The 23,325-nt window shown below is 54.8% G+C and overlaps 2 protein-coding genes across 6 annotated transcripts in view; one reads left to right on the forward strand and one right to left on the reverse strand.

The window, feature by feature from the left end:
• Nucleotides 1-642: 642 nt before the first annotated feature.
• COMT (catechol-O-methyltransferase) lies at nt 643-19,872 on the reverse strand. The gene is made up of 5 exons (XM_057527323.1): nt 19,651-19,872; nt 5,945-6,286; nt 5,034-5,227; nt 4,654-4,785; nt 643-1,383 (listed from the first exon to the last, which is right to left on the reverse strand). The coding sequence occupies exons 2-5, from the start codon at nt 6,231-6,233 to the stop codon at nt 1,183-1,185; spliced, it is 816 nt and encodes a 271-aa protein (XP_057383306.1). The 5' UTR covers nt 6,234-6,286; nt 19,651-19,872; the 3' UTR covers nt 643-1,182.
• Nucleotides 19,699-23,325, forward strand: part of TXNRD2 (thioredoxin reductase 2) — a 40,514-nt gene continuing 36,887 nt past the window's right edge. For 3 of the 5 annotated variants that reach the window (XM_057527317.1, XM_057527318.1, XM_057527319.1), the window contains exons 1-2: nt 19,700-19,836; nt 22,562-22,627. In XM_057527317.1, coding sequence (XP_057383300.1) covers nt 19,758-19,836; nt 22,562-22,627 — 145 coding nt within the window. In that variant the 5' untranslated portion in view covers nt 19,700-19,757. Of the gene's footprint in view, nt 19,837-22,561; nt 22,628-23,325 lie in introns of all 5 variants that reach the window. The other 2 variants (XM_057527321.1, XM_057527320.1) reach the window with 1 other exon arrangement.

Raw genomic sequence — 23,325 nt, forward strand, 5'->3', positions numbered from 1 at the left:
GGCCCTCAGCCAGGAGGGGTGATCCAGGGGTCTAGGACCCCACCCTCTGCTGGGGCCCAAGGGAGCCTCCGAGGTGGCCAGAGGTCCAACCACTTAGGGGCCTTGGGGCTGGAGCACCAGGTCAGAGCTGGGGGCACCTGTGGATTTAGGTGGATGCAAACCAACTCTGCTTCATTGCTTGCCAGCTGGGCACCTGCAGAAGTGCTGCAGCTGGTCTGAGTCTACTCTCTCTTCGCCAAACAAGGCCGAGTGGGACTGGGGACGGTGCTTCCCCTCAGAGCCACACACAGGCCCCAAAAGGCTGGGCACTGGACAGACCACATCTGGCACTGCTGCAGGGCCGTGTCCACCTTCCCCAGCACCTGCTTGGTCAGAGATGGACCTGCAGGCTGGCTGACTGCCTTGTTCCGGTTTCCCAGGTGGGGCACACCCCAGCCTGCAGACATCCCCATGGGGCTGTAACAGGTGCCCTCGGCCTGGCCACGGGAGCAGTACTGAGCAAGGCTGACCTCCGGCACTGCTGCGGCCAGTCTGCAATGTTAGCATCTGGCCAAGGGGAGCAGCTTGTGTTTGGTGCAAAGCTGAGGACACCAGGGGAAAGGAGCATCATCACAGTGGCTGAAAAGAAGCACTCAGTTCATCTCTTACCTAAATATTTAGATCTTTAATTTCTATTTTACTATCTTTTAAACATGATATTGGTATATAAGATTGTTAACAGATGATTTTAGTAAAGAAGTTGCATTTCATTCTTAAAAAGGAAGTGAAAGAACTCAGAGGAGTCAGAAGTGGGGGGTGAGTTGTTGGTTATGGTGCCATCACTGAGGCATTGCTGCCACCTGGTGACGGCAGACCTCAAGGGCAGGCTCAGAAGCCTGACTGGAATGCTGGGGGGTGGGGGCAGGGGTGGGGGTGTGACACTGTCATGGACTCCACCTGCCTGAGCTGGCCTTTACAGTCAGATACTTTCCAGATTTACTGCAGTGATTTTGCAAGGTGAGCTGGTCGCGCTTGGGGTGGACCCACATGCAGGGGCCAGCACAGGCAGGCCTGGGCCTCGCAGGCCTTGATGGTGTTGCACTGAGGACAGACGCACACATAGCAGACATGGGGCAGCTGGGAGTAGGGCCACCACACCCTTCAGAATCCGGCTTGGCCAGGGAGCTGGGGCAGGGTGGGCGGTCAAGGCTGCGCAGGGCTGCCCGGGCCCTTGTAGACGACCTTCTCCAGGCCGTCCACCACCTGCGAGTACTCAAGGTACGAGCTGAAGTGCGTGCACTCGAAGCGGCTGCTCCCACGCACGTACTCCAGGAACTCTGGTGTCCCCGGGCAGATGACGTTGTCGGCCAGCAACACTGTCCCCTTCCGCAGCAGGCCACACTCCTGCAGGGACAGATGGACTGTTGGAGGAGGTGAGGGTGGCCTAACCTGGGGTCAGCCCTGCGCCAGCTCCTCACTGGCAGCGGCCACAGCAGGAAAGGGCTGTGCTGGGCAGGGGTCTCCTTGCTTCTCCTGCATCCTCAGTACAGCAGGTGCTTACTAAGCGCTAGCTGGAAGTGTGAGTGGAGGAGGTGACGGGGCCAGGATTGGGAAAGCCACAGTGGTGACTAAGGCCAGTGGGTCCCTTGGTCACCGGGTGCCAGGAACACGGGGCTCCTCCAGGTCAGAGATGCCTGGTGCCCAGTGTGTGGGCTGCTGTCAGCGGTCACTGGAGGTTCAATCCGGCCTGACCAGGGTGACTGTTGGGGGGCAGAGATGGGGCACACCTCCCCACCCACCCACAAGCCTGGCCCTCGGGTCCACTCTGTGGCACCCCATCTCTACCAGCGCCTGGGCCCTGGGCAGCTGGCCAGTGTTCCGGGCCTGGGCTCTGCAGAGGGAGGAGCGGCTGGACCTCCCGGGTCCCTCTGCAGTCTCTCTAAGCTGGGGGAGGAGATGCTTAGATTACATCAAAAATCAAAGAGGAAATACCTCGAGAGAAAATGTTTGCCTGGGGGAGGGGGTGAAGTGACAGCCCAGTTGTTCTGTTGGAAGCTAAGAGTTTTACCTTACATGATCATTAAATAAAAGTGAGAAAGAAAAAAAAAAAAGCAATCCCAAACACAGAAAGCAAAATCAAGCAAGGGCCCCAGGCATGTCTTAAGTTGCCAGTGGGACCACAGGGACAGACGGGCACCCCCTGGTGACTTAGGAACGCGGGGTCCACTGTGCAGCCCTCGAGTCTCCCTGGTGGTGGCTGCCTCCCTTCCGGCCTGTGGGAGGCCGGAACAAAGTACCTCTATTGAATCATGGAGCATTTCTCTTAGAAAAAGAAAAGGAACTTCCCAGCAATCTTGATGAGAAAGGGCAGCCTGGGAACAGGCGCCCCCCACCACCCCGCCTAGCCCCAGGAGGGCATCTCAGGTTTGGGCAGGAAATGCCCAAGGCGAGCTGGAGCTCGTGCTGAAGGACGCAGGTGGACAAGGTGGGCTCAACAAGTCAGGTGCTAAACGCACAAGTTAATCACGGAGGAGGGATGCAAAAGCCGGGCCGCCCGCCTGGCCCTGGAGAGTTCTGGCCAGAAGCCCACGTCCGAGTAAGGCTGTGTGCTGGCTGCAGGGAGGGAATGGCATTCAGAGGACCAGAGCCGGGTCCACTGTTCCCTGACTCTCCCTCCTTCCGCCCAGGGTGTAGGCTGGGCTGAGACTCCGGCCACCGTGTGGCTTCTGTCTGGCTCTGGCTCTGGGGGAAGCCAGCTGCCCTGCTGGGAGGACACCCAAGCAGCCTGTGGAGAGGCCCGAGCAATGGGGGACCGCGGCCGCCTTGAAGCAGCTCCAGGTCTGAACTGCCACATTCCCTGCCAGCCCCTCACCCCAAACCAGGGGGAGCAGCGAGGCCCAAGCAGAGCCCGGCTGCAGGGCTTCAGAGCGCACGTTCCCAATTCACAACTTTTCTTCTTTTGAGATAATTACCAGCTTTGAACAAGCGGCACTGAGAAAACTATTAGTTTCCTAGTTACTAAGGGCAATATTTGCTGCTTTTCTATCAATGTAGGCCCTGTAATTATCACACACCCCAAAGCTGCTGAAACCTCCCCTCCCGGTGATGCAGGCCCAGCTGCTCAGTTGCCCAGATGTGCTCCCCGTGGCCGCCCCCGCTCTGGCCCGAGGGCCTCCGTGCCAGCCCCCCACTGCCACCCGTCTTGGCCAGCACAGGTCCCTGTGCAGCTCCTGGTCTGGGTCCCCTGCACCGCCACCCCTCCCCACTCCACGCAGCCAACAGGATCTTTCCGGAAGATAGGTCTAGCCTGCCCTCACCTGCCTGAAGCCCTCCTCCGTGCCCTGCCTGTGTGGTCAAGCCCTCCACACAGAGCCCTGGCCCACTGCCCCCATCCTGCCCAGTCCCAGACCATCCTGCACCCTCTCACACACCCCCAGCCAGGGCTGGTTCCTTCTCGCCATGTCCAGGCACCAGGCCGACCACACCCACGCCAACACCACTGGTGCAAGGTCCTGCCTGGCCCCAGCTATGGCTCAAGCAGCCGTGCCCCTGACGCCCACGGACCCCCGGTGCCGGGCGATGCCCGGCCTGTGGGGGAGCTGAGGTGGGCGAGCAGGGGACTGACAACAAGGGTCAGCCCCATGTGGCTGCCGGGCTGGAGGCCATGGTGGGGCGGAGCGTCCCCAGCCGCTGTGTTCCCTTGACCGCCCGGGAGGGACAAGGTCGTGGTCATCAATATTGAGCTCCACTCACCTGGGGGCGAGGCAGCCCCCTGGCTACCACGTGGTGCCGGAGGAGCAGCTGGCACTGAGGCTGGACAGCCTGGGGGTGGGCACGCGGGGGCGGGGGCACAGGGGGCGTACAACAAGGAGCCTGGGGAGGAAGGTGGGCAGGAGACGCGTCTTTCCCTGGCCAGCACCTGCTACCCAGTCAGGAGAGCTGCGTGGTCACTAGGCTGCCTCTCTCTTGCCTCCCCGGCCCAAGCCCTTGCAGCCCCGGGTGTTCACCCCTCCCAGCCACCCTGGCACAGGCTACCCTGCGGGGATCCCCCTTCCTCCAGTCTCCACCCCGCCCAGGGCCCCGCACTCCCCTCCACGTCCTAACCGCAGGTAGGCTGGCCCAAGCCTCCCGGGCCCCCAGGGCCGCCCTCGGCAGGGCCCATCCCAGCCAGGCGGGCGCGAGGCTCCTGTCAACTATGAATTGGCATTTTCCATTGGCACTTACCATCTACCTCTACAAGGATTAAATCATGTGCTGCTGCAGCTGCTGACTTTCAACACTCCCTGAAAGGAGTTCAGGTAGAGAGCTAAAATGAGGCACTCTGTGCTCTGGGAAAAACTGGCAGAACAGGTCTTCAGATAGAAATTTTCAGGAGAAGATTTTATGAGCCCAATTCTTGTATCTCCTTGTATCTAGAAAAACACTAAAATCCTTCATGGTGATGACTGCTCCTCGTGACTAGCAGAAACATTTGGCAAAAAAATATGCACTCGATTGCATGTACTCCCTCTTCACCAAAATCACATATATATTGACCTTCCCCCCTACCTCTTTGGAACAGTTTCTCAGAGCTATCGGGGGTGCTGTCTCCCAGGCTGCAGTCCTCATTTAGCCCCAAATAAAACTTAACTTGCTACTCTCACACTGTGCAATTTTTTTTAAGTCGACACTTACCTCCAGGAGGAGCGTGTCTGGCAGGTACCGGTCCTTCCAGTGATCGAGGAAGACCATGTCCACCATGTCCACGTCGTATTTCTTCTTCAGCTGGGGGATGATGTCCTCGGATGCCCCGACGACAACGGTCACCTGGAACAAAAGACCCCCACCCGGACCCCTGAGTGTCCAAGGGCAGTGAGCTTGGGGCTTCTGGGAGACAGGTTCCCGCTCTGCCCCTCCCTCTGGGGGCCTTGGGAGTCTCCTGCTCTGTGGACCAGGGCTGCGGGCCAGCTGGGTAAACGTGGCCTTGAGCCGCCGGGGTGTGGCCCAGGCCCTTCATGCCCTCCTGGCCCCTGGAACCTGTGTCCACATCTGTCACCCTAGAAATGGTGCCGCACCCTGTCCTGCAGGCCTGCGAAGTCCACCATCTGCTGGGTGATGGCGGCGTAGTCAGGGTTAAGCTCAATGGTGAGCAGCCGGGCGCCGGGCAGCAGCAGGCGGGCCATTCGCACGGCCGAGTAGCCACAGTAGGCACCCAGCTCCAGCAGCACCGAGGGACGCTGCTCCCTCAACACGGCGTCCACGATCTGGCCTACGGAGGGGAGTGGGGTGAGCAGGCAGGGGGTGACCCGCCCGAGTCCTGGCCCATCCCTTCCTGACTGAGCAGCAGCCCTTCCCAGTGCCTGGCCCCTCAGGCCTCTGCTTTTGCACTCACTGCTCCCTCTCTTTTCCACCCTTCTTCCCTGCCCCCAACTCGTCCTAACCCAGAGCTGCCCTCTGTGGAAGCCCCCAGACGTGACAGACGTGACAACCACTGTCCAGCCCCCACTCTGCACCCAGGCTGCACTCAGAGCCTCCCCGGCTCCCTTGAGCTGGACACTGTCAGAAGGTCCAAGGGGGCTGCACAGTGGCTGTCATGTCTGTCCCCAGGGCCTGACTCCAGGGGGTGCAGTGCGGCACTTGCCTGTGCCCCAGGCTGGAGTCCAAAGGTCAGGAGGCAGCCCAAGGGGGGCCTGGTGCCTGTGCCTGGCAGAGTCCAAGGGTCTCCATACACCCTCAGACCCAGCCAGGACACCCAGGGACCCACTGCCCGCCCTGTGCTGACACCTGGCTCTGCCTGACGGCCTGCGAGTGCAGGGCCCACGTGGAGACTCTGCTGTTGCCTCTGACTGGCGTTGGCAAGGGGCCCCTTGAACAGCACATCCTGGGGGGGTTTATCAAATGTCCCTCCCTCCCATGGGGACAGCGACATGGGCGTCGGGGCTCTGCACAGCCCCTGACCCTCGCCTGTGCCAGCCGCATCACCCACCTTTCTTGTCGCCCACGTTCATAGCCCACTCCTTCTGTGAGCAGTAGGCGTCGATGGTGTCCAGCACGCTCTGCGGGTCCCCGGCCACCGCGTGCTGCAGCACATGGCGCAGAATGCGCTGCTCCTTGCTGTTGCCCATGAGGAGGTTGCGGACGGGGTGCAGGACAAGCTCGTTCCAGCCAATGATGAACAGGCCCCAGAGTCGCAAGGCCTGCAGCAGCCACAGCAGCGCCAGCAGCACCAGGCCAAGGGCGCCAGCTGCCAGCAGCAGGGGCGGGGCCTCCAGCATCCGTGATGGGGCAATGGGCGGGGCTCTACCCGGCCTTGCAGCCTGAAGGACTCCTGGGAGCACGTGGTCACCACGGTGTTAGTAATCTGCCCTCCTGGCTGACCCACGCTCTCAGTCTGGGGGTGCTGCCACTGCCCCCCCGGCCACCCCCCTGTGCTGATGGGGGTACAAGGTTCAAGAGGCCAGCCACGTGCCTGGTGGCCAGCTCCAGGTGAGCACAGCCACAGCCCCGCCCACCTGCAAACCACTTCCCACTGGGGCTGCGTCCCGGGTGGGGAGCGGGTGTGTCTGGCTTCCCCCAGCCCCACGGCTTCCCAGGCGGCCCTGACAAGGGACACAGCTGGCCTGGGCTTGTTTACACGGCACAGGGGAAGCCGGCCTCACGCATAACCCCCTTGGGCACTCACACTCGGGACAGTCCAGGAGCTCATGTGGACCTGTGAGTTTCCAGAGAAGGACACAGGCAGCCCCCAAGTCAGGCACACAGGGCACAGCCCATTGGCTCTTCCCACAGGAGACGACCACACAGGGCCAGTCTGTCCCCTCTTCCCACTCGAGGAGGAAGGCCACCCTGCCACCCACACCACAGTGGGAGCGAGACAGGCCTCCCCCCGGCAGGCGACCCTTTGGGCAGGTAGCTGGGGTCCCAGTCAGATGAGGGGCCCGGGGCCCCTGAGACACGGCAAGGCTGAACTGGCACAGAGCAGAGACCTTAAAATGGAAAAGGATGAAAGACAGAGGAAGGTGGGAAGCTTCCATCGGGGCTTGCGGTCATGCAGGGGTCATGCATAGGAAGGGGCCACACAGGACTCCGCTTCCCGAGAAGCTCCCATTGGGAAAGGCACATGGGAAAGCGGGCAGGCCAAGGATCTTGGAGGGGAGACCCCTCGAGGACAGCTTAGGGCTCCAAACCCCAACGCCCTGGACCACGAGGAGGGGGCCTGGTGGGCAGAGCAGGGATGAACAGGGGAGCATGGACACCCAGACGTCTGAGTGGTCTCAGGCCACATGGCCTATTTACACCAGGCACAGTGAGCACATGGTCAGCAGGTCAGAGTCTTCACACACAAAGGCCCAGGTGGTGCCCACGCCCTGCTCTCCTACTCCCAGGCCACTGACCAGACCTGCCTCCTCAGACGGCTCAACCCCCCATGCCCCTCCTCTGAGCTCAGCAGCAAAGCAGATGGAATTTGTGCGGGGTTCTCCTGCCTTTAAGCAGGAACCATAACCTGAAGGTGACCAGAGTCCTGGCACGTGGGCCCCTCCCAGAGGCCGGCCTGGCCCTCAAGTGAGAGCAGAGAGGCAGTGAGACGTAGCCTGGAGTGTCCCCCAGTCCGGGACACCAGGGACGGCCTTCTTGGTTTCCCTGGTCCTGGCACTGCCCTGCAGGCTAAGGAGGCACATGCCCCACGGGGCAGGACGCACCACCACCAAGGAGGCAGGTAGGGGAAGCACAGGGAAGGTGCTGTGGGTTAAGGCACAGCGCTTTCTTCCAGGGACAGGTGACAGGACTCAACAAGGAGGGGCCGAGTGGCCTGAAGTGACCAGAACTGCCCACTGTGCTCCTTTCTGAGAGCTTAGGAGCCCCTAACCACACCTGTGCTGCTTTATGTATCACGACTATCTTCACTAGCAGTGGTGAGATGTTGGGTCATTTTGATTTATTCTCTGGGTTGATGAAAAAAACTAATAAATGTTACACATAAATATCAAAAATAAGAAGGAATATTCTGGGGACTTCCCTGGTGGCTCAGTGGTTAAGAATCTGCCTGCCAATGCAGGGGACACGGGTTCGAGCCCTGGTCTGGGAAGATCCCACATGCCGTGGAGCAACTAAGCCCGTGCGCCACAACTACCGAGCCTGCGCTCTAGAGCCTGCGAGCCACAACTACTGAGCCCGTGTGCCACAACTACTGAACCCCGCGTGCCTAGAGCCCGTGCTCCGCAACAAGAGAAGCCACCGCAATGAGAAGCCCGCGCACTGCAACGAAGAGTAGCCCCCACTTGCTGCATCTAGAGGAAGCCTGCGCTCAGCAACGAAGACCCAATGCAGCCAAGAATAAATAAATAAATACATACATACATTTATTAAAAAAAAAAAAAAAAAGAATAAAGCCACTGAAGGAAGCCACACTTGGAGGAAGCGCTTTAGGGCCGTGGAGAACCCTCTGTGGGGAAACAAAGCATGGGGGGCTCCTCTTGTCTCAGGTCTTCGTACCCAAGTGCCTTCTGCTCTGCCCTTCCAAAGAGCCATGGTGAGGTCACTCGGTATACCCAGCAGTGGCCTTGGGACCCTAGGATCCCAATGCCCTGCTTGGCTCTGGGCCCAGGGTGGGAGATAAAGAGCCCCAGTTACCCTGACAGGAGGACAAAGAGGCTGTTGGCCAGAAGGTAAGAGCCGATGGCCGAGGGGCACCCTTGAACCCTCTGTTTCTGTGTGTCCTAAACACGCCATGATGGAAAGGTTTTAAGGGGCTTGCAAAGTGCACTTTCCAAACATGGTTCCCGACCGCAGTGAGGGGAAGGGGCAAAGCTCTGTGCAGGATGCTGTGTCCTGTTCCCGGTGGCTCTCGCCTCAGGACAGGGGCAGTCCTGGGAGAGGCTGCCGCGGAGATCCGGTTTTGCTGAGGAGGCTGGACCGTCATGAGGCCTCCACAGGTGACACATTTAGCATCATGATAGCAAGAGGGAAGTTGACAGAGACACAGATAAGTGAAAAGACATCCCATGTCCACGGACTGGAGACTTGACATTTTCAGGATGTAAACAGTGCCCAGTGTGACCCTCAGATACAATGCCACTCTCACCAAAAAAGTCCAATAGCATTTTTGCAGAAATAGAAAAATCCATCCTAAAAGTCATATGGAATCTCAAGGGACCTACAATAGCCAAAACAATCTTGGAAAAGAACAAAGTTGGAGAACTCACACTTCCTAATTGCAAAACTTACTGCAAAGCTACAGTAATTAACACACTGTGGTACAGACACATAAAACAAAGGGACAGAACTGAGAGGCTGGAAACAAACTCTCACGTCTATGATCAAATCATTGTTTTACAAGGTGCCAGGACCATTCCATAGGAAAGGTTCTGGGACAACTAGAGTTCCACCTGTGAAAGAATGAACTTGGACCATTACCTCACACCATATACAAAACTAACTCAAAATGCATCCAAAACCTAATTTTAAGAGATAAAACCATAAAACTCGTAGAAGAAAACGTAAGAGTAAATCTTCATGACCTTGAATTTGGCAATGGATTCTTTGATATGACACCAAAACCATAGGCAACAAAAGAAAAATAGAATTTCATTAAAATTAAAAACTTTGTGCATCAAAGGACACTATCTAGAGAGCAAAGGACAACCCAGGGGATGGGAGAAAATATTTGCAAACCACATATCTGATGAGGGTTTAAAATCCTGAATATATATAAGAATTCCTACAACTCAAAGACAACAACCCAGTTAGAAAATGGGCAAAGGACATGAATAGACATTTCTCTAAAGAAGATACACCGGGCTTCCCCGGTGGCACAGTGGTTGGGGGTCTGCCTGCCAATGCAGGGGACACGGGTTCGAGCCCTGGTCTGGGAAGATCCCACATGCCGCGCAGCAACTGGGCCTGTGAGCCACAGTTACTGAGCCTGCGCGTCTGGAGCCTGTGCTCCGCAACAAGAGAGGCCGCGATAATGAGAGGCCCGCGCACCGCGATGAAGAGTGGCCCCCGCTTGCCGCAACTAGAGAAAGCCCTCGCACAGAAACGAAGACCCAACACAGCCATAAATTAAAAAAAAAAAAAAAAAAGAAGATACACCAACAACCAATAAGCACACGAAAAGGTGCCCAACATCACTAGTCACTAAGGAAATGTAGATCAAAGCCACAAGGTACAACTTCACACCAATTAGGATGACTTCCCCCAAAAAAGGGAACATAATGAGTGTTGGCGGGGATGTGGAGAAATCAGAAACTCGTGCATGGCTGATGGGAACGTAAGACGGAGCAGCTGCTGTGGAAAAAAGCTGGTGGTTCCTCAAAATGTTAAATATAGAGTCACCATATGACCCAGCAATTCCACTTCTGGGAGTGGACCCAAGAGAACTAGGAGCAGGGACTTGAACCTGCACTTGTCCACCCACGTTCTGAGCAATGTGAGTCACAGCAGCCGAGGGACGAACGAATAGAAATAGACGAACGGACAAAGTGTGGTCTATCTGCACACTGCGGCATCACTTGGCTATTAAGATGAATGCAGCCCTGATTCACATCCCACAAGGAAGGAAGTGCTGACACCCTGCTACATCACGGATGGACCTAGAGGACATTATGCTCAGTGATATAAGCCAGACACAAGAGGATAAATACTGAATGTTTCCACTCATATGAAATACCTACAAGAAGCAAATCCACAGGGACAGAAAGCAGAACAGAAGTTGCCAGGGGCTGGGGAGGAGGAGGGTAATTACTGCTGAATGGGGACAGAGCTTCTGCCTGGGATGATGAGAAAGTGCTGAAAATAGCGGCAATGGTTACACAACTATGTGAATGCACTTAATGCCACCTAACTGTACACTTAGAAATGGTTAAAATGGTAAATTTTAACTTATTATGTTTTACTACAGTAAAAACAGTGGAAAACCAAGAAAACAAGCCACCCTGTTTCTGGTCCTCCCTATTCCAAAAAGAAAAAGGGACATACCACTCCCCACTAGGAAGCAGGATCCAGAAAAACCAGCCCAGCTCCCAGTCTCTCTGTCCTCTGGCCGCCTGCCCCCTGAGACTGGGTGCCTGGGGGCAGCCTGCTGCCTGCCCCACAGTGCACACTCACCCCCTTCTGGGAGGAGGGGAAGGCCTTCTTGTCCTGAGCTTCCTCTGACACCTCCGGTGTATGTATGTACCCTGCATCCATCTCCCCAGAGACAGCATGTGGACCTGGGTGAGGGGCAGGCCCTCTTTCCCCAAACCACCACAGCAACAGCCCACCCCGCAAACCTTCCTTATTATAAGCCCGTTATTTTTATGGCTGCATTGGGTCTTTGTTGCTGCTCACGGGCTTTCTCTAGTTGTGGAGAGCGGGGGCTACTCTTCGTTGTGGTGTGCGGGCTTCTCATTGGGTGGTTTCTCTTGTTGCGGAGCACCGGCTCCAGGCACACAGGCTCAGTAGTTCTGGCACACGGGCTTAGTTGCTCCGCGGCATGTGGGGTCTTCCCGCACCAGGGCTCGAACCCGTGTCCCCTGCATTGGCAGGCGGATTCTTAACCACTGCACCACCAGGGAAGTCCCAAGCCCGTTCTTAAGTGTTCTCCCTGCAACCCTCAAACCACACCCTCTCTCATCTCCCATCACCACTTATCCTCCTGGAGATAATCCCCCCAAGGGCCCAATGGAGATGCTGGCCAGGGCCCTGGCCCCCCTCAGGCCCAGGTGGGGACTGGCAATCAGGGCTCAGACACCCAGAGCCATGGGATCTTTAGTCCCGGGGTTCCGAGGCTAGTCTGAAAAGTCCATCAAGACACTGGGAATGCCTCTGGCCCCTCTGCAAAGAGCTGAATCTGCCGTGGCGCCCGGGTGGCCCTCCCCCTGTCTGGAGAGCAGCGGACGCCTGGGCCTCAGCCACACTCGTGGGGAAGCCGGGGGAGGGCCAGACGGCACTTGTGTGGGGGCTCCAGGAGCCACACAAGGCCGGCCAGCCTCCCAGAGAAAGGGCTTGAGGGGCGCAGCGTCCCCAGAGGGCAGGCCTCAGAGCACAGGCAACAGTTGGGGGCAAAAGTGTGTGGGTTGGCCAGGGTCCTTGTGAAGGGGGTCCAGGGGCTGGCTGACCGAGCTGGGGGTCTGCCGGAGACACGCAAAGCTGTGCCCTCAGGCACTGCCCGTGTGCACCCCGTGCACAGGAGGCCCAGGGACCATAGGCTCATCTCCCTTCCCTGTGATTCTGGCTCCAGACAAACGTCCGCAGACCACAGTGAGTAGAGGTGTTGCCCCTGAAGCAGGGGGCAGGGGAAGGCTAGGGCACCTCCTGGGCTGGAGTCCCTCCTGGCCCTTGGGGGCCACTCTGCTCCTCCCTGGGGACTCCCTGCAGCCCCACTGACGGAGCAGTACTCGGGCTGCCTCTGCCCACTTCCTCCTGGTTGGCATAGCATCCTTGCTAAGGATAAGGTGGTCTTGGGTGGCTCCCCTTCCCACTCCCTCCTCCCCCAGCCCCTGCCTCCTCTGTCCTCTGTCCCTTCCCGGCCTTTCCCCTACCCCCAGCCCCTAAAATCCCCCAGCCCCTGAAACCTTGGGCCCTGCCCCACTGGGGGCTCTCAAGGGACTCAGGGACCCCCGAAAGCAACCACTTGAGGCTGAAAAGGAAAAAAAAATGAATTGGAAACATTTAGTCTACGCCTCCCTAAGATTATATACCAGGGAAGAAAAAATCTTAAAGGTGTCCCCACAGATGCTGGTGGGAAGCTTTAAGGCCTCATATGTAACAGGTAATTAACCTGCCCCACCTGCCACAACATGATTCGGATAAAAATATAAAACGAAGCAAAGACAAGGTCTAACTCTTATATAAACTAGTGAGTTTTATATAATTGTATTTATGCCTGACACATAGCTAAAAATTTTTTTTAAAGAAAACCATCTCTGTTTGCATCTGTCTGTATGTTTATGTAAGATCGTATGTTTATATATATATACATATGATATTTCCCTACCTCCAGACGGTATTACCAAATCAGGTTATAAAATTCCTTAAAGGAGTTCTATCGTAATTGGCTTGGAGAGGAACAAGCACTTACGTAAATTAAATCTTCCTAAACCTCCCGAAATATAAGAACCAACTCAACTGTTTTTCAAGTTCCTGTAATTTGGTAAATCTTTGCTAAATAAAACTAGTTTAATATTGTTCATTTCATAAAACAGGTGTATCTTTAGAGTTGTCAACATTAAACATAGTGCAAATATACATTTTTATTCTACTTGGTTTACTAGTCAAATAGCTAATATTTTATACACTAGACATTTAAGATTTTACACATAAGTTTGATTTTAATCAAATCCAGTCACTATTCTGACACACTTTATTTCAATAATAATTGTGTTCTATAATGTGTCTGCCTAAAAACAGTTTCCAAAATCTTTTTGGTAATTTGCAACCTTAGAGTTATGCCAAGTTAAGTTAAATAACAGATATTCATTGAATATCTAAATAATTTCTAAATAAGATAAGGTGCTGAGGATTTCCCAGGTGGCTCAGTGGTTAAGAATCCGCCTGCCAATGCAGGGGACACGGTTTCGAGCCCTGGTCCAGGAAGATCCCACATGCCACGCAGCGACTAAGCCTGTGCACCACAACTACTGAAGCCCACACTCCTAGAGCCTGTGCTCAGCAACAAGGGGAGCCACCGCAACGAGAAGCCCACGCACCGACAACGAAGAGTCGCCCCCACTCACCACAACTAGAGGAAGCCTGCACACAGCAACGAAGACCCAATGCCGCCAAAAATAATTAATTAATCAATCAATCAATTAATTAATTAAAAAAGATAAAGTGCTGAAACATTCATTATTAGGCATAAGTTTAAGTTTATATACTTTTGGCTTCTCATGTTTATATGCTACAAAGAAGCTAAAGACATTTGGGTGTGTTAATAAACATATTCTTGCCACAGTCAAACAATTTGTACTGTCAAAAGCATCTACCTTACAGATTACGAGATGTTATATTCATAAAATTTGCTAATCTGCTACAGAATACTGGGATATGACAGACAATTTGCAATTGCCTACTTCCTAGTTTTCTCTGTAAAATAAAGGTTGCTAATGGTTAAAAATTATAATCAATGTGTGAGAATAAAACTACTACTAGATACAAAGCAAAGGGAAACAACTTGGTACACAAAGTAGGATGTGTTCTTATGTGAAAAGTATGCAGAGAATGTAGGATGTGTTTTTGTTAGGGAAGGAAAGTTGTTTTGTCCTCAAGTAAAATAAAAAAGAGGGAAACAAACCTGAATGGACATAGAAAGTGGTGGAAGGTTTGTGGAAAAGGAATTTTGTGTTGTGAGGTTACAGCTGGCTAAGGTTAAATGGATTTGTATACAAAGTTTTCTTAAATGAGCTTTACCATCAATAGCATACTGATACAAAACTAGAGCTTGGTTTCCTCTCTGTTAAAATGAGATTTCTTGGATTATTGGTCTGCTTTTAATAAGAGATTGTAAAAGGTTTCTCTCTACCTTTTGAATAATCTTCCTAGGAAACAAAGCTGTGTCTTAAAATAATTCCCTGTACCTCTCGTCGCCACTCGGGAGAACTGAGTGTCCCCCCTCGTCAAAAGCTCAGGTCTGCAGTCCTGTTTCCTCCTGTTCCTACTTGTGAGCTCCCGTATTGTCACTTGGTTAACGAAATAACTGAGTCTTGTTCTGCAGTGAGCTGGGATCCTATTTAATCAAGTGTTCAAACCTTCTGACATTGTGGACAACTCTGTCTTCCCAAAATCAATCCTAAATGAAGTCTTGGATCTCAAAATGGCTTTTTTCCAAGGGACCCCCAGAGGGTCCTTGGAAAATCTCAGTGGTTTGTACTTTTACCTTGTAAAAGAAGGGATGTTAAAAATAATTAGGTCTGGGGCTTCCCTAGTGGCGCAGTGGTTGAGAGTCTGCCTGCCAAAGCAGGGGATGCGGGTTCGGGCCCTGGTCTGGGAAGATCCCACAAGCAGCGGAGCAACTAGGCCAGTGAGCCACAATTACTGAGCCTGCGCGTCTGGCACCTGTGCTCCAAAATAAAAGAGGCTGCGATAATGAGAGGCCCGCGCACCGCAATGAAGAGAGGTCCCCACTTGCCATAACTAGAGCCCTCGCACAGAAACGAAGACCCAACACAGCCATAAATAAATAAATAAATAAAAATTTATAAATAACAAGCTCAGAAAGAAACTGTATGATATGATTGATTTAAAAAAAATAATAATAATAATTAGGTCTGTCTGTTATGGTAAACTGCATGGGAAGCACTGTCAAATAAGAAGAGAATCTTAACTTTCCCTATGTTATATTTGTACCGGTAAACGCTATTAATATAAATATTTTAGAAATTTTGCTTGCTTTCCATATGTTCTGGTATAATGTTATCACTCATAATTATAGTTAATATTTAAAATGGTGTGTATGTTACAGAAACATCCAAATTGCCTTGTCAATTGTGTTTTTATAATGAACTCTCATCAGTTCTTTTTTTTTTTTTAATTTTTATTTTCGGCTGCGTTGGGTCTTTGTTGCTGTGCTCGGGCTTTCTCTGGTTGCGGTGAGCGGGGGCTACTCTTCATTGTGGTGAGCGGGGGCTACTCTTCATTGTGGTGCGCGGGCTTCTCATTGTGGTGGCTTCTCTTGTTGCGGAGCACGGGCTCTAGGCGCGCGGGCTTCAGTAGTTGTGGCACGCGGGCTCAGCAGTGGTGGCACATAAGCTCTAGAACGCAGGCTCAGTAGTTGTGGCGCACGGGCTTAGCTGCTCCGTGGCATGTGGGATCTTCCCGGACCAGGGCTCGAACCCATGTCCCCTGCATTGGCAGCCGGATTCTTACTGCACCACCAGGGAAGCCCCTCTCATCAGTTCTTTAACCACAGCCATTTTAAGTCTTTTGTCAGCTGCAGGTAACTTTGTTTCACTCTGATGCTTCTCCAAAGCATTTGCAATCAGCTACAGGCCAGGGGGCTTCATCCTCAACAAAAAGGGCCTGTCTCAGAGACCTGCGGAAGGACTGGGCAGGGACCTCGGGCAGCGCCATCCCTCTGGACTAAGGATCAGAACCCAGAACCCAGAACTCTAGTGGAGAAACCCACAGGCCCAGGAACTGCTCTCCCAAGATCAAGCAGAACGAAAACTAACTACATGACACAATGTTCATTGCAGCTCTATTTACAATAGCCAGGACATGGAAGCAACCTAAGTGTCCATCGACAGATGAATGGATAAAGAAGATGTGACACAGATATACAATGGAATATTACTCAGCCATAAAAAGAAACGAAATTGAGTTATTTGTAGTGAGGTGGATGGACCTAGAGTCTGTCATACAGAGTGAAGTAAGTCAGAAAGAGAAAAACAAATACCGTATGCTAACACATATATATGGAATCTAAAAAAAAAAAAAAATTGGTTCTGAGAACCTAGGGGCAGGACAGGAATAAAGACGCAGACATAGAGAGTGGACTTGAGGACGCGGGGAGTGGGAAGGGTAAGCTGGGACGAAGTGAGAGAGTGGCATGGACATATATACACTACCAAATGTAAAATAGATAGCTAGTGGGAAGCAGCCGCATAGCACAGGGAGATCGCTTGGTGCTCTGTGACCACCTAGAGGGGTGGGATAGGGAGGGTGGGAGGGAGATGCAAGAGGGAGGAGATATGGGGATGTATGTATATTTATAGCTGATTCACTTTGTTATAAAGCAGAAACTAACACACCATTGTGAAGCAATTATACTCCAATAAAGATGTTAAAAAAATAAACTAACTACATGAGACTAAGTAAACTGACAAAGCATGATTATAATTTTTATGGCTTCTGTTTAGAATAGTTGGCTCTTTTCTTTTTTAAGAGTTATTTGTTTATTTTTTAAATTATTATTTATTTATTTGGTTGTGCCGGGTCCTAGTTGTGGCAGGCCAGCTCCTTAGTTGCAGCTCGAGGGATCCTTAGTTGCGGCTCACTGGCTCCTTAGTTGTGGCATGAAAACTCTTAGTTGCAGCATGCATGTGGGATCTAGTTCCCTGACCAGGGATCGAATGTGGGCCCCCTGCATTGGGAGTGCTGAGTCTTATTCACTGTACCACCAGGGAATTCCCTTGTTGGCTCTTTAATGTCCCATTTTCTGGATATTAGAGAAAAAAAAAACTTTCCCTTTTCTCTTAAGCTATCTATGACTCATAACAATCTAGTAAGTTATACTTCTGTAAACAAAATTGAAGCATTTATGTTTTTCTCTGCACCTGATCCCTCCAAAAATCAGAAACTATTATTGAGTATCCTTGTTTTCATGGCAATATAGTTATTTGCATAGGTTTAATAAGACTCTGTCTTCTTTGTGATAGGACATAACTGAAAACGTTGCTTGTATTACCAAGGAATGTCATGTTTGAAAATGACGCATGGACTCAGCTATGACCAGACGGTTCTAAGGAACTGCAGTCACTTTATGGAATCAAGGCTTAAAAAGCCCTCTGGGAAAACCCAGCTTGGTGCTGGGCATCCAGGGTCCCCAGTCTCCCAGGGACCGAGGAAGGTTGCCTCCTGCAGGCCTAGGAACTCTGGGATATTGGGGGAACCTTGAGCAGAGAGGAGTTCACTCGAGTCTACAGGTGAAGTCTGCTGGCACTTTCTTGACTTCCTAGCCTTGGAAGCTTTTAAATGTCCAATCTGAGATTCCCTGTAAAAAATTCCACGAGGCAAACTTTAAAAGGGCTGTGTGTCAACCATTATTCTTGCTGCACTTACGTAAAGAATCAGCCCAAATCTAGTGAGACCAGAGCTATTTTGTAAACAAGAATAATCTTACTTTATCTTTGATCAAAAATGGAAGTGACTACAGAGAGAAATTTTGTCTCAGTGGAGAAAATAATACACCTCGTGGGTCATCAGAGTCCAGTCCTGTCTGTTGCCTTTGAGGTTTTATTATCCACCTGTTCGCTGGACTGCACTGCCGACTTACACATTTGTCAGCATTCACCAGATCCCCAGGCCTTTCCATTTCCTTCAATATCCGGTACACCTCTCCAAATATAAATTTTTCCCATTTTCCTCCCTCCCTCCTGGCGTGACTGCCCAGACCCATCCTGGGACTCAGGTGTCGTGTAGCTGCCTTTTTCCTCCAGGGTCTGAAAAAGCCCTGGAAGCTGAAGGCAGATAAGGTGGCAGGAACTTCAGAGAACCGGTCACCACCGCCCATCACATGTGGGCTACTGCGTGAGCCCACCGGGATGCCCACGTCTCCCGGGCTCTGCTCCGGACGGAAGTAGCTTTGCCTGCGACTCTGAGATCTCCACGTCACCACAAACATTCACAGGCAAACCGGGAAATCTGGTGGACTGCCACGGCGGCCTCACTCCACCACCTAGAGACCTGAGAGCTCAACGTCTAAAATCTTCTCAACTGGACGGCCTCAGGACTCAAAACCCAGGTCTACTGTTGGCTCCGACCATTCACTAAGGAGACGCTCCCTGACAGAACCCAGCCAGGCTCCTCTGAGCCCTCTTCTCCAAGAGGCCTCCTGTAAAGACTGGAACAAACACTGACTGCGTTTCTCAGCTAGAGGCCACTTCCCTACAATGCCCTGGCCCCCCACGGTGCCCGCTTGACAAGCTCATCGCTTCTAGCAACACCGCCCAGCTTCTGCAGGAGGGCAGGAGTCCAAATCCAGTTGGCAAGCTCAGGTGGGAGTCACATGGACCCATGCCTCTTCGCACTTTTTGTATTTTCCACCCCCTGAGTCTCGAGCCCCGATGCCCCCTCACCCACACTTAAAAGGCCCAGTTGCCTCTGAGCAAGTCTGGAGGGTGCTGGGGTCTTTCCCCAACTGTGCAGTTACCAATGTTCTCTGTGTTTATCTGACCCACTCTCCTGGCAAGCCCCTCGGACCCCTCCAGGAGTGGAGGCAGCAGCGTGCAGAAATCCCACTGTTCAAAACTCAAAGGCTGGTCTGGGGCAGGTCGGGGCCCAGGCTTCCCCTTCCTGGTAGGGCCACCATTCCCACAAAAGGAAAGGCCCCAGGGCACCCCAGGGCCTGCCAGCGCTACCAGATGGCTGAGCCCCTCGCCCAGGCCCCCACAGTTCTCCCTCTCCGAGGACCCAAGGACAGTCAGACCCTGACTCTGCAACCCATTCCCATGGCCAAGCCCGCCCAGAAACCACCACACCTGGGGTCGGGGTCTCCAAGCCCTGTGGTGGCCTCTGTGCCCAAGTGGACTTTCTCTCTGCAGCACGACTCCCCCTTCCTCCACCAGCCTGATGCCATCGCCCCCACCCATGTCAGAAGACCCCACCTCATGTCCAGAGAGCCCCTCACCCCAGGTCCTGGGACCCCCACCCCCACCCCACTTAAGGTCTAGAGACTCCACCTCATGTCCGGAGACCCACTCCAGATCCGGGGACCTCGCCACCCTAGGTCCCGGGACCCCACCCCAGGTTGAAGCCCCCCTCCATGTCCGGAGACCCTACCCCAGATCCGGGGACCCCCCCATTTAGGGTCCGGAGACCCCACCTCACCTCCGGAGACCCACCCCATGTCCAGGGACATCCCCCGCCCAGGTCGGAGCCCCCGCCCCAGGGGGATCCCTCCACCCGGATCCGCCAATTCGAGGCTCCTCGCCCCGGGTCGGAGCGCCTCTCCCCGTCCGGACCCCGCCGGGTGGGATCCTGGCCGCGCGCACCAACCTCTCGCGTCCCCGTCGGTCGTCGGCGCAGGCAGCGCGGCGGGCAGCCCGAGCCGGCCGAGGCCCCAGGCGGCGGCGGCGGCGGCGGCGGCGGCGGCGGCGGCGGCGATGGCGGCCCTGAGGGGACCTGCCGGGCGCTTCCGGTGGCGCGTGCGGGCCGTGCCGGGCGGAGCGCGGGGCACTGCAGGTCTGCGGCGCGCGGGTGCGCGGGCGGGCGGGCGGGCGCGGGATCGGGGTTCGCGCGGGGAGGCGGGGCGAGGGCCGGAGGGGTCCGCGCCGGCGCACTTTCCCCGCGGGGAACAGCGCGGGGAGAGTGGCCGCCTCCCGATCCCCCGGCCCAGCATTACCTGTGGTCCCGACCGTGGTGACGGTGGCTCACCTCCCGAGGTCACCAGGTTTCGCGCCCTGCGCACCCCACTGGCCAGGCCTCCCACCTCCTCCCCAAGACCTCGTGGGCGCACACAGCAGGTGCTCAATAGATGCACGTGCAAGGAATCAAGGAGGGGACGCTGAGTCCGGCGGTCTGCGCTCTTTGGGTGCCATGGGGGAGCGGAGCACGCTCTGCTGGTCCTCCTGGAGCCGCCAAGGGTCATGGACCAAACCAGACAGCAATCCGATGACTGCGGGCGCTGGGCCTGCTAGGGTCCTGAGCACCGGCTGGGCACACGGGGCAGGGGGTGGGGGTGGGGGTGATTCCCGGTTGGGGGGCTCCCCCAGAGCTGGCCACAGTGCCACCATATCTGCCACCGCAGTGTGGCCGGTTCCACGCATGACAACATGCTCCCCACCACATCCCTGCAGGGACCATCCCCCAGACCCTACCCCTGGACTGCCCCACAGGGAGTGAGTGCTGAGGTGCTGGAGCAGGGACAGGGGGAGGGCTCCTTCACGGATAGGGTGCTGTGGGAGGAAGATTGGCGGACCTGGCCAGCTGTGTGCCACCCTGGCCTTGGGGAGCAGGGCTAGGTAGCCCTGCAGAGTCTGGGGAGGCGGTCACCAGCTCCTGAGGTGGGGACGGAGGGCTGCTCTTGGTGGCTTTGCTGGCCCCTGGGCCCCCCTTGCTGCACATGTCAGGCGGGACCTTCATGATTAAAGCCCTCAGCCCTCATGCTGCAGCTGCTGTGACAGCCCAGGCCGTGCAGGCTGGCAGGAGGCCATGCACCCAGAGTTCTGCCCCCACGCTCAAGGGCAAAAGGGGGACCCCCAGGGCCTGGGTGAGGAGGAGCCAATAGGGCCTGGGGACGGTGCCAACACCTAGTCAGCAGGGTCTGATTTTGAGCCTCAGCCTCCACTTCAGCCCTGGAGCTCCTGATAGGAACATGCCTGCCCCATCCAGGCATGGGGGGTGGCAGACATGGCCCCTGAACAGGAGCCAGAGTGACCACGATGCTGGTGTCACCTGTTCCCTAACCCCTGCTTCCAGGAAAGAGTGTGCAGGGGGGAGAGCTGTGCAGATGCTCCCCCACGTGGCTCCCGAGGTGGCCAGCGGCCTGTGGGTTCACGGGGGCCTCCACCTCCCCAGAACGCTGTTCCCGAGGCCTCGCCATCCTGGCGGGGCTCTGCTCTTTTCAGGCCCTGTACCAGCCGTTGTGTTCAGGGAGGAGCAGAAAATCAGAAGAGGGTGGGCTCAGGACACAGGGGCAGACACACCTTCCCGGCTGAGCCCCTGCATGCAGGGAAGGGAGCCAGGCTGTGAGGTGCCCCAGGGCACCCCATAGAGTGCACGGGTGTGTCCCCAGCTGACACCCTAAGGGCAGCACCCGCCCTGCCCGTCTTGGGGTCCTTCAGGGTCCTTCCTCCCCTACAGGCTACCCAGACCCCCCAGGTGTTTAAAGGCAGATTTCCTGCAGTGGAGCCTACAGAGGCCCCACAGAGGCCTCTGCCAAGTGCTTATCAGACAGAGAGGGCTGCTGGGCGTGCACGTGGGGAGAGCCCACCGCCAAAGATAAGCCCACAATCCACGCAGCCAGCTGCTCGTGCTGCCCTCTGCCTGATAGAGTGGGGCTGCGGGGTGACACAGCTGGGACCCTGTAGTGGCGGCAGGAGGGATGGGCATCTGCCATGGAAGGTAGGGACATTCTCCTGGTCAGAGCCTCCCTGAGCAGCAGAGATGAGCAACTGGATGCAGCCCCTAGCTGCCTCGACCTCCCCGCCTACCTCCCCACGTCCTGATGATCTTCCGTTATTTCTTCCTCCCTCCACGGGGAGCGGGCCGGAGCCTGGTGCTGGGGGTCCCCAGCTCGGGGCTCTCACAGGTTGGCCACACCTAAGGACACACCTGCCCTTGCCGTCCCCCTGCTTCAGTTTTCTCTGGCCTGCCTTCCGTGCCAGCATTTACAGGAGACGGATAGCGGCTTCTGCAGGGAGGAAGGACTCCAACGGCCTGTGTGCCGGGGGCAGGGGTGGAGGGTGCAAATGGCCTCCAAGGAACCCAGAGGCGTTTCAGAGCCGCTGTCCTGCCAGGCCCCGCCGGGCACTGTGAGAGGCCAGGCCATGTTGCCCAACGCATGGGCCGCCCTTGTTCTCCCTCACTGGTGACAAAGGGTGACCTTTACAACAGAAAGACAGGTGGAGTCAAGACAAGCGTTTTAATCCCGTGTCTGCTAGAACGTTGGGTGAAGTTGAGTTCAGGGCAGTCCTGCCAGTTCAATTACCTTCCTGATGTGGGGAGGTGGGGATTACACCTCCGCCAGCCTCACCTGCTTAGTCTCGGGATCTGGGCAGACAACATGCACCCCGTCATTGCTTCCTGCCTGCTGGGGGATGTGTGGTCACCCCATACCATCACAGGACGGGACTCCCATCCCCTAAAGTGGACCCTGTACCACATTGGAAACTGTGTGGCCTCCTGGGATTGCGCCCCAGGCTGCTCCTGGTCCTTCCTTCTCAACGTCTCCCCCTCACCCCTGCAGGGCGGCAATGCTATGACCTCCTGGTGATTGGCGGGGGATCCGGCGGCCTAGCCTGTGCCAAGGAAGGTACGTGTCCTGCGTCCTGCATCCCGCCAGCATGGCAGGGCCTGCAGGCTTCCGGGTCCCCTGGAGAGGGCAGTGGTGCTCTCTGGGCTGGGTGGGGATGCTCCTTAGCAGCCACAAGCTGAATGCATTGTCTCTGCAGTTGGCCTGCTCCTCCCCGCTACAACCCCAGGCAACCACTGATCTGCTTTCTCTCATTGTAGATTAGTTTGCATTTTCTAAAATTCTGTCTAAATGAAATCATGCTGTGTGTATTCTTACTTTCCGGGCTTCTCCACAAAGCACAATCATTTGGAGATTCATCTGTGTTGCTGTGTGTATCCAGAGTTCACGCCTTTTCATTACTGATAAGTATTCCACTGTATGTCTAGACCACGTTTGGTTGGTTCATTCGCCTGTGGATTGGGTTGTTTCCAGTTTTTGGCTGTTGTGAACAGTGCTGCTATGAACATTCGTGTGTGTGTGTGTGTGTATGTGTGTGTGTGTCTTTGTGTGGATGTGTGTTTTAAATCTCTTGGATAATCTCCTAAAAGTGGAACAGCTGGGTCATGTGGTGTATCTCTCATTTAGGTATTTTTTCATTTCTTTCAGCAATATTTTGTCATTTCAATATACAGGTCTTTCACATCTTATGTCAGATTTATCCCTAGTGTTTCATATTTTTAAAACAGCTTTACTGAGGTACAAGTCACACACCATAC

This window comes from Balaenoptera acutorostrata, chromosome 13 (genome assembly GCF_949987535.1).
Source record: "Balaenoptera acutorostrata chromosome 13, mBalAcu1.1, whole genome shotgun sequence".
In the NCBI taxonomy this organism is placed as follows: domain Eukaryota; kingdom Metazoa; phylum Chordata; class Mammalia; order Artiodactyla; family Balaenopteridae; genus Balaenoptera; species Balaenoptera acutorostrata.